General features: G+C 38.7%; 3 protein-coding genes across 11 annotated transcripts in view; 2 read left to right on the top strand and 1 right to left on the bottom strand.

The window, feature by feature from the left end:
• Positions 1–8716, top strand: part of leng8 (leukocyte receptor cluster (LRC) member 8) — a 28128-nt gene extending 19412 nt beyond the window's left edge. For all 3 annotated transcript variants that reach the window (XM_062062510.1, XM_062062509.1, XM_062062508.1), the window contains 6 exons: positions 1636–1930; positions 2001–2102; positions 2173–2241; positions 6787–6916; positions 6990–7197; positions 7277–8716. In XM_062062510.1, coding sequence (XP_061918494.1) covers positions 1636–1930; positions 2001–2102; positions 2173–2241; positions 6787–6916; positions 6990–7197; positions 7277–7439 — 967 coding nt within the window. In that variant the 3' untranslated portion in view covers positions 7440–8716. The remainder of the gene's footprint in view (positions 1–1635; positions 1931–2000; positions 2103–2172; positions 2242–6786; positions 6917–6989; positions 7198–7276) is intronic.
• Positions 8717–9833: 1117 nt separating this feature from the next.
• LOC133659778 (uncharacterized) overlaps positions 9834–14638 on the top strand; it is a 44806-nt gene continuing 40001 nt past the window's right edge. For 6 of the 7 annotated variants that reach the window (XR_009827717.1, XR_009827715.1, XM_062062505.1 and 3 more), the window contains exon 1: positions 9834–10121. The gene's annotated coding sequence lies outside the window, so the exon portion shown is untranslated. Of the gene's footprint in view, positions 10122–10309; positions 10383–14638 lie in introns of all 7 variants that reach the window. The other variant, XR_009827716.1, reaches the window with a different exon arrangement.
• Positions 13695–14638, bottom strand: part of rbfox1l (RNA binding fox-1 homolog 1, like) — a 39316-nt gene continuing 38372 nt past the window's right edge. Inside the window, exon 12 of the mRNA XM_062062499.1 lies at positions 13695–14172. Within this exon, the coding sequence (XP_061918483.1) occupies positions 14128–14172 (45 nt within the window). The 3' untranslated portion in view covers positions 13695–14127. The remainder of the gene's footprint in view (positions 14173–14638) is intronic.

Genomic DNA, 14638 nt, shown 5'->3' with positions numbered 1-14638 from the left:
GACAGCCAGGATAACCAAGGAGTGGCTCCATACCAAGAACATCAAGGTTCTGGAGTGGCCTAGCCAGTCTCTAGACCTAAATCCAATAGAAAATCTTTGGAGGGAGCTGAAACTTGGTGTTGCTCGGCAACAGCCCCGAAACCTGACAGATCTGGAGAAGATTTGTGTGGAGGAGTGGGCCAAAATCCCTGCAAACCTGCTGAACTATAGGAAACCTTTGACCTCTGTAATTGTATTCTGCTCTAAATATTAACACTGATGTTCTCATGTGTGCAAATACTTATGAACCCCAGTAACATACAAATAAATCATTAAAAAATCATACAATGTGATTCCCGGATTTTTCTTTTTAGATGATGTCTCTAACAGTGGAAATACATCATAGATTGATGAACATTTCAGACCTCTCCTTAATTTCTAAGTGGGAGAACTTGCAAAATTGCAGGGTGTGCAAATGCTTGTGGACCTCACTGTACATACACTGAAATCTTAAGATCAAAAACAAAAAACTAAAATAAATACTGTTAAAAAAGCCACTATTTTGCATGTCTTGTTACTACTTATGCTTCACTGATAGTATTTTAGTCTTATATATTATATCTGTTTTGAAGGCTTAGCTTTTTGTTTGAATTATTGCTTTGTACTTCAGGACTTTAAGATTTATTTCAATGAAAAGCGCGTTGCAAATAAAATTCATTATTTTTTTTGGCAATCTACTTTTTGGTTATCCTACTCTTTTCAGCGGCCCTTGAACGCACCATAAAACCACCTCTGTCTGGTATTTCTCTGTGGGATCTTTCTTTGCCGTGACAGCACAGCTTGGAGGTTGAATTAAATAATCAATTGAATATCTTTGTTGTTCAGACAGTAAGGTGTTTATTTAAGTTTAGATTGACACGTGTCGTTCCTTGATGGGGACGACGTTAATGTTTTGGGTTTTTATGTTAGCATTTAAGCGAGCACTAGTTTTTCAAGGGCAGTTATCAGTCACAGTTTTTTTATCGTTTTCATTTAAAACAGTAATACTAACCGTTGGGGGATTTACTGCAGTTATGATTGTTTATCACTACATACTTAGTTCAAATCTGCAACGGGACGTGACGTCACGTGCGACCCAGGTACCGTAACATGGCACCGTTAGATTTTACATGAATCGGTCCCCGGTGGGATTTGGTACCCATCCCTACAACCTGGTGATATGTGAATCTTTGGGCACCACACGATTTCATTATTGAGACTAACGATTTGATTTAATAACATTGGGTGCCAGTTTTATGATTAACTACATTTCTCTATGAAGTAAACACTTCTGTTGAATGCCTATAATACTTAAAAGAAAACTGGTTTGTTTAATAAAATTCTACTCAAACATTTAATAAAGTCAAATACAAATAAGGCAACAAGAGACGTATCCAACACTTCTCTTTTCTAAAATAAATGTGTACAGCAGATATAGATAATCTACATCTACTATATGATGTGTCTGAGTAGGTGGACAGGACAGATTTTTTTTAATTGAGTTTAGATTTTATTATTATGAATCGTTACAAATAAGAATCGTGAGTCATTCGATAATTTTTTTTTGACACCCCTAATATGTACATCGTTTGAATAATCTCTCCCTGTCTCTTCTAGAAACACGGATGACTCTGGTGCAGGCGCTGGTAAGAAGAGAAAAGGTGGTAACGCTGGTCTTGACTTCCATGACCCCGACAGGGAAGCCAAAAAGCTGAGCAGAGCAGCACGTTTCCAGAAGCAGCTTCGCACTGAGCCTCTGGTGCTGTCTATAAATTCCTTTGACCTGCCCGACGGGACACAGGAGAGCCTTAGCTGGGAGGACTGCCCCATTGTCGGAACGTGTCAGGACATCACCAAGCGGTACCTGAGGCTCACCTGTGCCCCCGACCCCTCCACCGTTCGCCCCATTCATGTAAGCTGCTGCTTGAAAGGGATGTTGGCGGAGTTAAACATGGCTGACAATGTTTCTTCCTGTCATGTAGGTGTTGAGGAAATCTTTACAGGCTGTGAAAGCTGACTGGAAAACCAAACAGGACTACACTTACGCGTGTGAACAGATGAAGTCCATACGGCAGGACCTCACGGTAGTACTCTGCACATTTTACAGCCCTAGTTTTGGCCCATTTTGTTTACCTAACAAAAAGTTGTGTTCAGGTCCAAGGAGTTCGTACCGACTTCACTGTGGACGTGTACGAGTGTCACGCACGTATTGCCCTGGAAAAGGTTAGTCTGTTGTCCAATGCCAACAGTGGCGTTCTGTGTCAAAGCAGGGTTTCCCCTTAAAGGCCTACTGAAACCCACTACTACCGACCACGCAGTCTGATAGTTTATATATTAATGATGAAATCTTAACATTGCAACACATGCCAATATGGCCGGGTTAACTTATAAAGTGCAATTTTAAATTTCCCGCTAAACTTCCGGTTGAAAACGCCTTTGGATGATGACGAATGCGCGTGACGTAGCCAGTGAAACAGGAGTATCGGTAGCCCATTGAATCCAATACAAAATAGCTCTGTTTTCATTTCATAATTCCACATCTGTGTTGGTGAATCTTTTGCAATTTGTTTAATGAACAATGGAGACTGCAAAGAAGAAAGTTGTAGGTGGGATCGGTGTATTAGCGGCTGGCTGTAGCAACACAACAAGGAGGACTTGCTTGGATAGCAGACGCGCTAGCCGATGCTAGCCGCCAACCGCATCTGTGATCGGGTGAAGTCCTTCGTCGCGCCGTCGATCGCTGGAACGCAGGTGAGCACGGGTGTTGATGAGCAGATGAGGGCTGGCTGGCGTAGGTGGAGCGCTAATGTTTTTATCATAGCTCTGTGAGGTCCGGTTGCTAAGTTGCTAAGTTAGCTTCAGCGTCGTTAGCAACAGCATTGTTAAGCTTTGCCAGGCTGAGAATTATTAACCGTGTAGTTACATGTACATGGTTTAATAGTATTGTTGATCTTCTGTCTATCCTTCCAGTCAGGGATTTATTTATTTTGTTTCTATCTGCATTTGAGCCAGATGCTATCACGTTAGCTCAGTAGCTAAAGAGCTTCGCCGATGTATTGTCGTGGAGATAAAAGTCACTGTGAATGTCCATTTCGCGTTCTTGACTCTCATTTTCAAGAGGATATAGTATCCGAGGTGGGTTAAAATACAAATCCGTGATCGACAATAGTAAAAGGAGAGTGTGTGGAATCCAATGAGCCAGCTTGTACCTAAGTTACGGTCAGAGCGAAAAAAGATGTCTTTCACTGCATTCTAGTCCGTCACTCTTAACGTTCCTCATCCACGAATCTTTCATCCTCGCTCAAATTAATGGGGTAATCGTCGCTTTCTCGGTCCGAATCGCTCTAGCTGCGTTGAAAACAATAGGAAAATATGAGGAGGCGAACAACTGACTACGTCACGCTACTTCCGGTAGGGGCAAAGCTTTTTTTTATCAGAGACCAAATGTTGCAAACTTTATCGTCGTTGTTTTATACTAAATCCTTTCAGCAAAAATATGGCAATATCGCGAAATGATCAAGTATGACACACAGAATGGATCTGCTATCCCCGTTTGAATAAAAAAAAAAATTTCAGTAGGCATTTAATGTAATTGAATGTAGCGCGCCGCCACTGCATTTTTATTACCACCACCACACCTCGAAAATTAGGGTGTTTCTTAATTGAAAACAAATTAAATAATATATTGTAGCCCACACAAGAAATCGCACATAGTCTGACGCTATTTTTAACTTTTATTACCAATCCTATAACAAAAGGCACTATTCAAACAGGTTTTACCTCCAAAGCAAACACTTTCGTCTCTGCGCTTACCCGGACACACACAAACTGGAAGTCTCATGTAAAAAATATACAACATAAAGTAGCAAGAAACACGTCAATAGTGAATAAAGCAAAACATGTTCTAGACCAAAAATCACTTCATATTCTCTACTGCTCGCGAGTTTTGCCGCATCCGAGTTATTGTGTAGAAATATGGGAAATAACTACAAAAGTACGCTTCATTCACTAACAGTGTTACAAAAAACATCAGTTATAATAATACATAATGTTGGATATAGAGAACATACAAACACTTTATTTATTGAATCAAAAATACTGAAATTCCACCACATAGTGAATTTGCAAACAGCTAAAATTATATACAAAGCAAACTACAATCTGCTAGCCAAGAATATACAATAGTTATTCTCAAAAAAAGAGGAGAAATATAATCTTCGCGAAAAATGTAGTTTCAAACATTTGTATGCATGTACAACACTTAAGACCTTCAGTACACCTGTATGTGGAATTAAATGATGGAATGTATTAAGCAAAGCCATCAAACAATGTACTAATATGATCCACTTCAAGAAATTCTTCAAGCTTAGTGTTTACAAAGTACAAAGAAGAAGAACCATGATAAACATTCTGATTTTATTTCATCCATCCATTCATTTTCAAGATAATCTCACCATATGTAATATAATTTACTTCACCGAGTATTATTTATTTTTATTGTGATTACTTATGGACTATATTGTGAATAAATTGAGAACAGGAAGTGAACAAAAGTTTTAGCAACTGTTATGTAAAAGAAAAGGGGTAGGATTAAATAAGCTCTGCTTCTTCCGACTCCTTTTCCAACATGTCGAAAAGAGAAACTGGAAATTGTGATGTATCATGTTCTATGCTTGCATGTTCCAAATAAACTCAAACTCAACACAACAATACTTCCTCGTTCTCCGCCATTCACCTTTTAGGCACGGACGGTGTGTTTGTTAAAATGGGGAAAAACTGACATCAAATCCAAACCACACCAGTTGGTCGTTGCAGTATGAACGTGTCTGCCATGTGGACGTAACTTTAATATATCCCAGATATACCCGTGAACAGCCATCTACAAAATGTGAAAATATTTAAGAGGACAGAAAATATTTAAGAGGACTTTTAAGAAGAGAAAGTCCAACTAGAGCAGCGCCAAGCAAGTGTGATGTCATGCTCGCCTCTTCAGTCAGGGACATGGAAGGACAGAAGTAGTCTCTTGCTAGTAGTACATTGTACAATAAGCAGCAACAATAATAATAATTATTATTATTAATTAATCAATAATAATAATAAGCAGCAACAATTGTAAATGTGGCAAAACAATCAATATATGTTAATACTAATTCATACCGTATTTTCCGGACCATAGGGCGCACCAGATTATAAGGCGCACTGCTGATGAGCGGGTCTATTGAGGTCTATGTTCATACAAAAGGCGCACCTAATTATAAGGTGCATTAAAGGGGTCGTATTATGATTATTTTCTAAATGTAAAAGTCTTCCTTGTGGTCTACATAACATGTAATGGTGGTTATTTGGTCAAAATGTTGCATAGATGATGTTTCATCATCTTCAAGTCACTTTCTGACAGTAGCTTCAGGATGCGCCATTTTGTTGCCGGTCTTATTTACGTGCCTCCACTTTGACAGCGTCTTCTCCCCGTCATCATTGCTGTAGCGGTGTAGCGTGCAAGGACGGGAGTGGAAGAAGTGTCAAAAGATGGAGCTAACTGTTTTAATGACATTCAGACTTCGATCGCTTGGAAAAACCAGTGCGACCGGAACTCTCTAATAACTACAGTTCCGTGGGTGAAAATTGTAATCTCACTACACCGGTATGTTTTAGTGCTTCCACAGTGAGTCTACTGACAGATATAAGTTAGAACTGTACGCTACTTTATACTAGAAATGGCAACAGCAGAGGATGAATGTCCCATAATAAGAAGATGGAGAAAGATACGTTTATCGACTACGGACTACAATGGCGGACAGCCGCAAATTTTCAGGACATATGTAGATCCCAAACACCCATCAGCAGGTACCAATAGGTAAGAAAAGTTGGTTTTGCATAATATTGCGGGACAAAAAGCCAGATAATGTCTCCTAATGGGTGACATTTTGGGGTCCTTATACACGCACTGTAGTAATACCGTATGTTGAAGCACAGTACGTCTAACTATGTCAGCCATAATTCTCCGACAATCCATCGAGCGGCACGGCTTCAAAGTCGTACTTAAACATTTTGACAGTTTGAGTGACGTTTTTAATGTTCTATTTTCTCAATGAAACATTTAAAGCTTTGGTGTTGTTTACTGGCGTAAACAACACCAACAGTCTACACGTATCTCTTATGTGTGACTACCATCTAGTGGTCACACTTATTACACCATGTACCAAATAAAATAGCTTCCAGGTCGGTCAACACAACCAGAAATATTCCGTACATTAGTTGCACTGTCCATTTTCGAGAAAATTAAAGGATTGTAAGTGCGCCTTATAGTCCGAAAAATACGGTAACAGATTTTAAAAAGTGTTTATGAAAATTTTTTTAGCCTTTTTAATGAAACATATAATAGCAAATTTTGCTAAATACTCTGTCATGGTGACCACGCCCCCACCGCCACAGGTATCTTGGCAGTCTAGGAGAAACCCTGCACAGCTTGATGAATACCAAACCTTTTTAACCAAGTGATCACGGCAAAGTCATGCATTCTTCCACTGGAGTGCTTGCTAATTTTCCCGTTGTTTCGTAAAATCTTGCACTCTTCCGCCATTCTTGATTACCTCTCGGGAACTCTGAAGAAAGGTTTATACTTTTTGCAGCCGAAAACAACACAAACGTAGGGCACTTTTCTTGGAGAAAGGCTAAATGGTGCCGCATACCCATTGGGAACAGAGCTAGCTTGACCGCCACGCAAGTTCCACTGGGTCACATCTAACCCACGACTGTTTTGTGACTCAGGGCGACCACGAGGAGTTCAACCAGTGCCAGACGCAGCTGAAGGCGCTCTACAAGGACAACCCCTCCGAGAACATTGGAGAGTTCACGGCGTACCGCCTGTTGTACTACATCTTCACCAGAAACTCAGGAGGTAGCACGTCCCCCCTCCACCAGCACACCCGCCAAGCCGTGATGTTCCTCACCCAGCGTGTGTCCACCTGCAGATCTCATCACCGAGCTGGTCTACTTGACCCCAGCACTGAAGGCGGACGTGTGCGTCGCTCACGCGCTCGCTCTCCGCGCCGCCTGGGCTTTAGGGAATTATTGTCGCTTCTTCAAGTTGTACCAGGAGGCTCCCCGCATGGCGTCATACCTCATTGACAAGTTTGTCGAGCGGGAGCGCAAGGTGGCACTCCGGGCAATGGTCAAAACGTAAGGCGCCTCCTTAGCCCCGCCCCCCTGGCAAGACGCTGAAGGTGTGATTGTTGTCTGTGCTTGTGCTTGTCTGCAGGTTCAGGCCAGACTTGGCGGTGCAGTATGTGCAGTCCACTCTGGGCTTCTCTTCTTTAGACTCCTGTACCGAGTTCCTTACTGAGCTCGGCGTGGCGTTCACCCCCTCGGACCCTCTAAAGATAGACTGCAAAAACAGCGCAGCCACTCTGGCTGCCTCCTGAGAGGGCGGGGCTAACACTTAGACGCACACACAGCTAGAGAACATGCTTGAGTTAGTGCCACACACACACACACACGCACACACACACACAGTCTAAGCTCCTCCCACCGCAGCCACACTCGCACTGTCGGATACACCGCTAACAGTCTTCTGTTATCTTTTCTTCCTCCAAGTCAACAGCCCTTCAAGACCAAGTCCCAAGTCAGGCACGGTCAGCTCAAAGAGACTGTGAGAAACCAAGACCAGTGGTTTGTATGTCCTGCCTGCCTGCCTGCCTGCCTGCCTGCCCCGGGTCCTCGGGAGTCCGCGCCCACCCTCAAGACGCCAGTGAAAGCTTTGGACTAGAGTGCACTTTGGAGCCGGCGACATCACGGCACACCTTTGGCCGGAGGAGGAGTCAAGCGCCTGTGGTGGATGGCCCCGCCCACGAGCGGTTTGTATGCTAGAGGAGGACTCTGGAAGGAGCTGCAGGACCACAGAACATGGCGCCTCCTCAGGCCGGACAGCAAGACCCGCCTGGCCTTTCAGGAAGACTTTGAAGGATCTCCCGACCAAGGATTAGTCCAAAGTATTCTTTTGCAGTATTCAAGTGTCATGTCAGGCCGTTTGACCAAGGTGTACATGTGTTGATGTTTCCCACACATGGTAAGTGTGTATCTGCTGAGTCAGCAGGCCTCCGCCAACTCAAATGTGGCCATTGAATGAAGGAAGAATGTCCTTGTGCTTTGTGACCATGATGATCTCAACATGTTTCTCTTTCCTCCCCTTGTTTCACCTCGTCCCCTGTCCTCGTTCCTCCCCCCCCCCAAACCCCGGACCCCTCAGCCGGCCACGCTGCAGGAGCGCTCGCGAGGAGGGGGTCCGTTTGGAGCAAGTCTCAAGCGAGCCGACGTGAGCCTCGCGCTGTCACGAGTCTTCTCCCTCCACGCTGCTGACGTCGCTCAATAAGACGCAGAAATGAAAGCACACTTTTTGTTTGCCTCTGAAAAGCTCCAATCATGTTTTCCCTGTTTTTGCTCCCATGTTCTATGACCTCATCATCCCTTCCTTGGTACCTTTCTAAGCCCCTCCCATCTTTCTCTTGTCTCTCTCCTCACGCATGCGGTCCTCCCCTCTCCCATCCATTTTTATGTTGGCACATAGTAAGTATGGATGTTGCCGTTCACTAACATCTGACTCCCTTCCTCCTCCACGTCTGCAGATTGAGCACCAGCATTTGTGTAAATATTGTGTACATAACTTGTCATTTTGAAGAATCTAATAAAAACATTTCCAAAACATTCTCTCCTGCTCTTAAAGAAAGCGAAGCTTCGTGTATGACAACACTTTATTTCCAGCTGCGATACAAGCATCTTGTTTGCAAAATGTCCTGTGAAGCGTTTATGAAATGGAAATAAACATGCGATTAGTGAAGGAAAACAGAAAAGCGCTTTATTTTGAAACTTTTTAAGCAGGGGTATACTTTGCTACAATGTGTGCATTGAAGAACATGTTGGAATAAAACCACTTTAATGTATGTATGTACTACAAAAATATGTATTACTTGCATTGAATTTATGTAACCTAATTTTAACTTATGCCGACAATTTCATTAAATGTAATTTAATTTAATCATAATTAAATCTAATTTTATTAACCGGAAGTGGGTTTTGAGTGTTAAAGGAACTGTTTAAAGACCGAACAGTCGAGTTGCGATCGATTTTTTTTTTTTACACACTGAATTTAAAAAATCGGAATACTTACACATTTGCGCACATATTTTCATTTAATTAGATTTGTCAGCTTAATTTAATTGAGTTTATGAGCAAAATCTGTTTAATACGGTGTTTTTAAAATTCAGGGTAAACATTTTTGTTGCTTCTAAACTCAAAACCCACATGCGGTTAATGAAATTTGATTTAATTTTGTTTGAATCAATTAAATTACGTTTAATGAAATGTAATTTAATCAAACAGAATTAAATCTAATTCCATTAACCGGAAGTGGGTTTTTCATTTTAAAGGAACTGTTTAAAAACCGTACAGCCCAGTTGCGATCGATTGATTTTTTTTACACAGAGTTTAAAAAATCGAAATACACATTTGCTCACAAATTTTCATTTAATGAGATTGTCAGATTAATTTGGTTGAATTCGTGAGTAAAGTCTGTGCTTTTTTTTTTTAATTAATTTTTGTTACTTCAAAACTCAAAATCCACATCCGGTTAATGAAATTAGATTAAAACACGTAAATTATAAGTATGGTTTAATGTAAAAATAAATAAATAAAATCAATAATATCAATTTAGTGTCAAAAAAGCTTTCGAAATAAAGAAAAAAGGAAGAGAGAAACATTTAAGTTACGAGCCTCGATGTCATAGCGGATGTGACAGTCAAACCTACTTCCGCTAGCATTAGCATTAGCTCATCGCTTGTGACGAGCGTAACTTTGTTTTTACAAGCACGGGAAGACAGAAAGTGGATCATTTTAGTTGAATTAAAGAAAGAAGTCATCACAAACATGAGCTAGCTAACTTGGCGAGGCAGATGGAGCGTAGCACTGCTAGTCTGCGCCACACTGAAGCACAATGAGTCCTTAACGCCAGCCCAGGACCCATTTATGCACGAAAATATGGAGAAGCTGCTTCTGGTGTGTTTGACGTAGAAGCATCTGGAAGGAAATACCGTAAAAGTCCACTCCCCAAGGTAAATACTATACATTATTATATTACTTAATTTTAGCTGTTTGTAATACATTCTATTTGATAGCTTTTCATGCAATATTTAATTCTTATAAAGGCATGTTACATGTCAAAACAATGTTTCATAAATTAATTTGAATGAAAATAGAACATTTCATCAATGGAAACAAGTTTTTTGTGAATGGGTTACAGAACGAGTTTTCCGAGGCACGTGAACCAATTAAAGTTATATCCCGAGGTACTTCTAAGATGGCGCCAAGCAGAGGTGGGTAGTAACGCGCTACATTTACTCCGTTACATCTACTTGAGTAACTTTTGGGATAAATTGTACTTCTAAGAGTAGTTTTAATGCAACATACTTTTACTTTTACTTGAGTATATTTATAGAGAAGAAACGCTACTTTTACTCCGCTCCATTTATCTACATTCAGCTCGCTACTGATTTTTATCCATCTGTTAATGCACGCTTTGCTTGTTTTGGTCCGTCAGACAGACCTTCAAAGTAGGATCTATGCATGCCTGCGTTTTACCAATCAGATGCAGTCACTGGTGACGTTTGACTCCGTTTCACCAATCAAACATGAGTAATAAATCTCTAAAGTAACAGTACTCTTACTTGAGTACAATTTCTGGCTACTCTACCCACCTCTGGCGCCAAGTATCCAAGTCCATGATTTTCAGGTTTAAACACACAATATTAGCTAAAAAGCTAGCATACAACATTAACATGACAACTTTAGCATGCTGATATAAGAAACGCTAGCATACTTCTAAGATGGCGCCAAGCATCAAAACCTATGTGTTTTAGGTAAAAAATACAAATCAGCCAAAAAGCTACCGTAATAGGTTAGCATGCTAATGTTAGCATGTTAATTTAAGAGACCTTAGCATACTTCCAAGACAAAGCCAAGCCTCAAAATCCATGATTTTTGGGTTAAAACATATAAATATAGCTAAAAATCCTAGCATGCTAATGTTAGCGTGCTAACATAAGAGACGTGAGCTTACTTCCAAGAAGGTGCCAAATATTTTTAAAAAAAGATTTATTTTTTGGTTAATACATGTAAAAGTAGCTTAGCATCAAATGTTAGCATGCTAACGCTAATACATAACAGGATACGGGGAAATACCACAAGGCTCTATTTGTAGGTGTAAACATACAAACTTAGCTAAAAGCCAGCATGAAAAGTCAGCATGCTATGCTAATATAAGGGACGTTAGCATATTTCCAAGATGGTGCCAAGTATCAACATGTATTATAAAACAGTAGCTAAAAAGCTAGCATCAAATGTTAGCATGCTAATGCTAGCACATGTCCGAATAAGAAGAAATACCAAAAATGCTCTATTTGTAAGTGAAAACATATACAGTTAGCTAAAAAGCTAGCATAAAACATTAGCATGCTAATATAAGAGACGTTGGCATACTTCTAAGATAGTGCCAAGCATCAAAAACTGTGATTTTTTTTAAGGTTAAAACAGACACAATTAGCTAAAAGGCTAGCATAAAACATTAGCATGCTAACGGTAGCACGTGACCGGATAGAGGAAATAGCAAAATGCAATATTTTTAAGTGTAAACATAAAAATGAGCTGAAACACCAGCATAAACAGTTAGCATGCTAACATTAGCACACTAATATAAGAGACGTTAGCATACTTCCAAGATGGCGACAAGTATCAAAAACTATGATTTTTTTTTTTTAGGTTAAAAACAGACACAATTAGCTAAAAAAGCTAGCATAAAACGTTAGCACGCTAACGCTAACACGTGACCGGATAGAGGAAATAGCAAAATGCACTATTTTTAAGTGTAAACATAAAAATTAGCTGAAACGCCAGCATAAAAAGTTAGCATGCTAACATTAGCACACTAATATAAGAGACGTTAGCATACTTCCAAGATGGCGACAAGTATCAAAATGTATTTTTTCAAATTGATACTTAAAAAAATATGAATTTTTAATCAGTTTTTTAAAATTATGAATAAATTTGGAATCAGAATCCCCCTAACAGGCCAGCTTTTCAAAGTAAAAGCGTGTAGACTCAAGTCAATCCATGAAGGTTCATTTGAGTCTTTATAACAAAAGCTTTTATTTGACACAAAATTTATGAAACTACATTTTTGGACTTTGGATTTTGTCAACTGATTTTTTTTTTTTACATCAAATTATTGTGACAATTTCATTGAAAAATCATTTGTCAGCAACATTTGTGTTTAAAACATAGTTTTTTCAAAATTCAGTTTTCACACTTTCAGTGTAAAATAATTCTGCATAAAAATATTTCATTGTTATGAAACCCAGTCTAGAAAATTATATTTTAAAAAAAATCAGTATGTAAAAATTTAATGTAAAAACAAAAATGTTGTTTTAAAATTGGTGTACAAAATTCAGTGTGTAAAATGCTGACAATTTCATTGAATAAAAATGTGTGAGCAAAATTTGCGTGTTTTAAAATACAGTATTTAAAAATTCAGAGTAAAAACAATTCTGTGTGTGAAAATTCTGTTTCAAAATTCAGAGTAAATTTTTTTTAGTGTGGAACAATTTAGTGAAAAAAATTTGGATGTAAAAATTGAATGTAGAAATTCAGTGTGTAAAAATTCAGTGTTTAAAAATGTAATATGTAAAAATTCAGTGTGTAAAAATTTTGTGTGTAATAATTCAGTGTGTAAAAATCCATTGTGTAAACATTCAGTCTGTAAAAATTCAGTGTGTAAAAAATTTAGTGTGCAAAAAATTAGTATGTAAAAGTTTAGTGTAGAAATTCAGTGTGTAGAAATTCAGTGTGTAAAAACCCAGCGTGTAAAAATTCAGTGTGTAAAAATTCAGTGTGTAAAGATTTAGTGTGTAAAAATTCAGTGTGTAAAAATGTATTGTAAAAAATTAGTATGTAAAAATTTAACGTAGAAATTCAGTCTGTAAAAATTTAATGTGTAAAAATTTAGTGTACAAATCCAGTGTGTTAAAATTCAGTCTGTAAAAATGTTGTGTGTAAAAATTCAGTGTGCAAAAATCCAGTGTGCAAAAATCCAGTGTGTAAACATTCAGTGTGTAAACATTCAGTGTGTAAGAATTTAGCGTGTAAAAAATTAGTATGTAAAAATTTAGTGTAGAAATTCCGTGTGTAAAAATTCTGTGTGTAAAAATTGTGTAAACATTCAGTGTGTAAAAATTCAGTGTGTAAAAATTCAGTGTGTAAAAACACAGTGTGTAAACATTCAGTGTGTAAAAACACAGTGTGTCCAAATTCAGTTTGTAAAAATCCAGTGTGTAAAAATTCAGTGTAAAAATTCTTTGTAAAAATTTAGTGTGTAAAAATTCAGTGTGTAAAAAACAAGTGTATAAAAATGTAGTGTGTAAAAAATTAGAGTGTAAAACTTCAGTATGTTAAAATTCAGTTTGTAAAAATCCAGTGTGTAAAAATTCTGTGTAAAAATTCTGTGTAAAAATTTAGTGTGTAAAAAATTAGTGTGTATACATTCAGTGTGTAAAAATTCAGTTTGTAAATTTCAGTACAGAAATATTCAAAACTGAAGACCCACCTTTAAGACAATTAAGACACTTTTTTTTACACTGAATTTTAAAAACACGTTTTTTCAACAAACTGAAATTTTCAACACATTTTGCTCACAGTTCACTGAAACCAACAGCATCATTTGTTAGAGAAAAAAACAAAAAAATCAGTTCCCAAAATTCAAAAAGCAAAACAATTTCAGTTCCATAAATTCAGTGTGAAAAAAAGGTTTGGCAACAACAAGACAAATGAATTTATTTAAGGAAGTAAGCGAGGATCAACTTTTATTTGCGGCACACGTCACACACACCAGCAACAAGAAGAAGAAGAGAGGTAGTTGGTGAGGCACACACACACACACACACACACACACACACACACACACACACACTAATTGTTGTCACGGTTCATAAATAATACACAGTCGTTGGCATGACAACACGTCCATATGTACAACTTGATTGTGATTGGCTGATGGCGAGGATGATGTCATCAGTAGGGAGTGAAGCGGTTGTATCCTCCCCGGTACAAACTGGCCTGTGGACGCATCACACACACCTCGTTATGCACACTGACCTCCAGGCCTCGCTACACGTCCTAAACCACAGCTGCAGCGAGTGGAAGTGAGCTAACTCGGCGTGATATGGCTGGGGAAATGTTAGCACTTTAGCTGGCGTCTTTAAATCCAGATGTGTCCAAAGTGCGGCCCCCGGGGGCCCAATATGACAACAAGTCATTCAAAAGTGCAGCAAAAGAGCCAACAGCTCCAAAAAGTTTCAATATTGACAAAGTTTTACATTGTTGAAGAAATAATGACAACTTATAATTGATAGATGGATCTGAAGTTGATGTACAGATTTCAAAGTAAAAATGATATTTATTGATTAATGACTTATTTTTAACACTTTTATTAGTGGGACCTTTTCGGGTCCCTGAGACCTTTAGTGTGATTTTTGTTTTGTTTTAAGTGTCATTGTTCAAAAAGTACTAAAAACGTATAATT

The sequence above is a fragment of the Entelurus aequoreus genome, linkage group LG11 (genome assembly GCF_033978785.1).
Source record: "Entelurus aequoreus isolate RoL-2023_Sb linkage group LG11, RoL_Eaeq_v1.1, whole genome shotgun sequence".
Taxonomy (NCBI): Eukaryota; Metazoa; Chordata; class Actinopteri; order Syngnathiformes; family Syngnathidae; genus Entelurus; species Entelurus aequoreus.
Note: the sequence above shows the minus strand (reverse complement) of the source record. Positions and strands in the feature narration are given on the sequence as shown.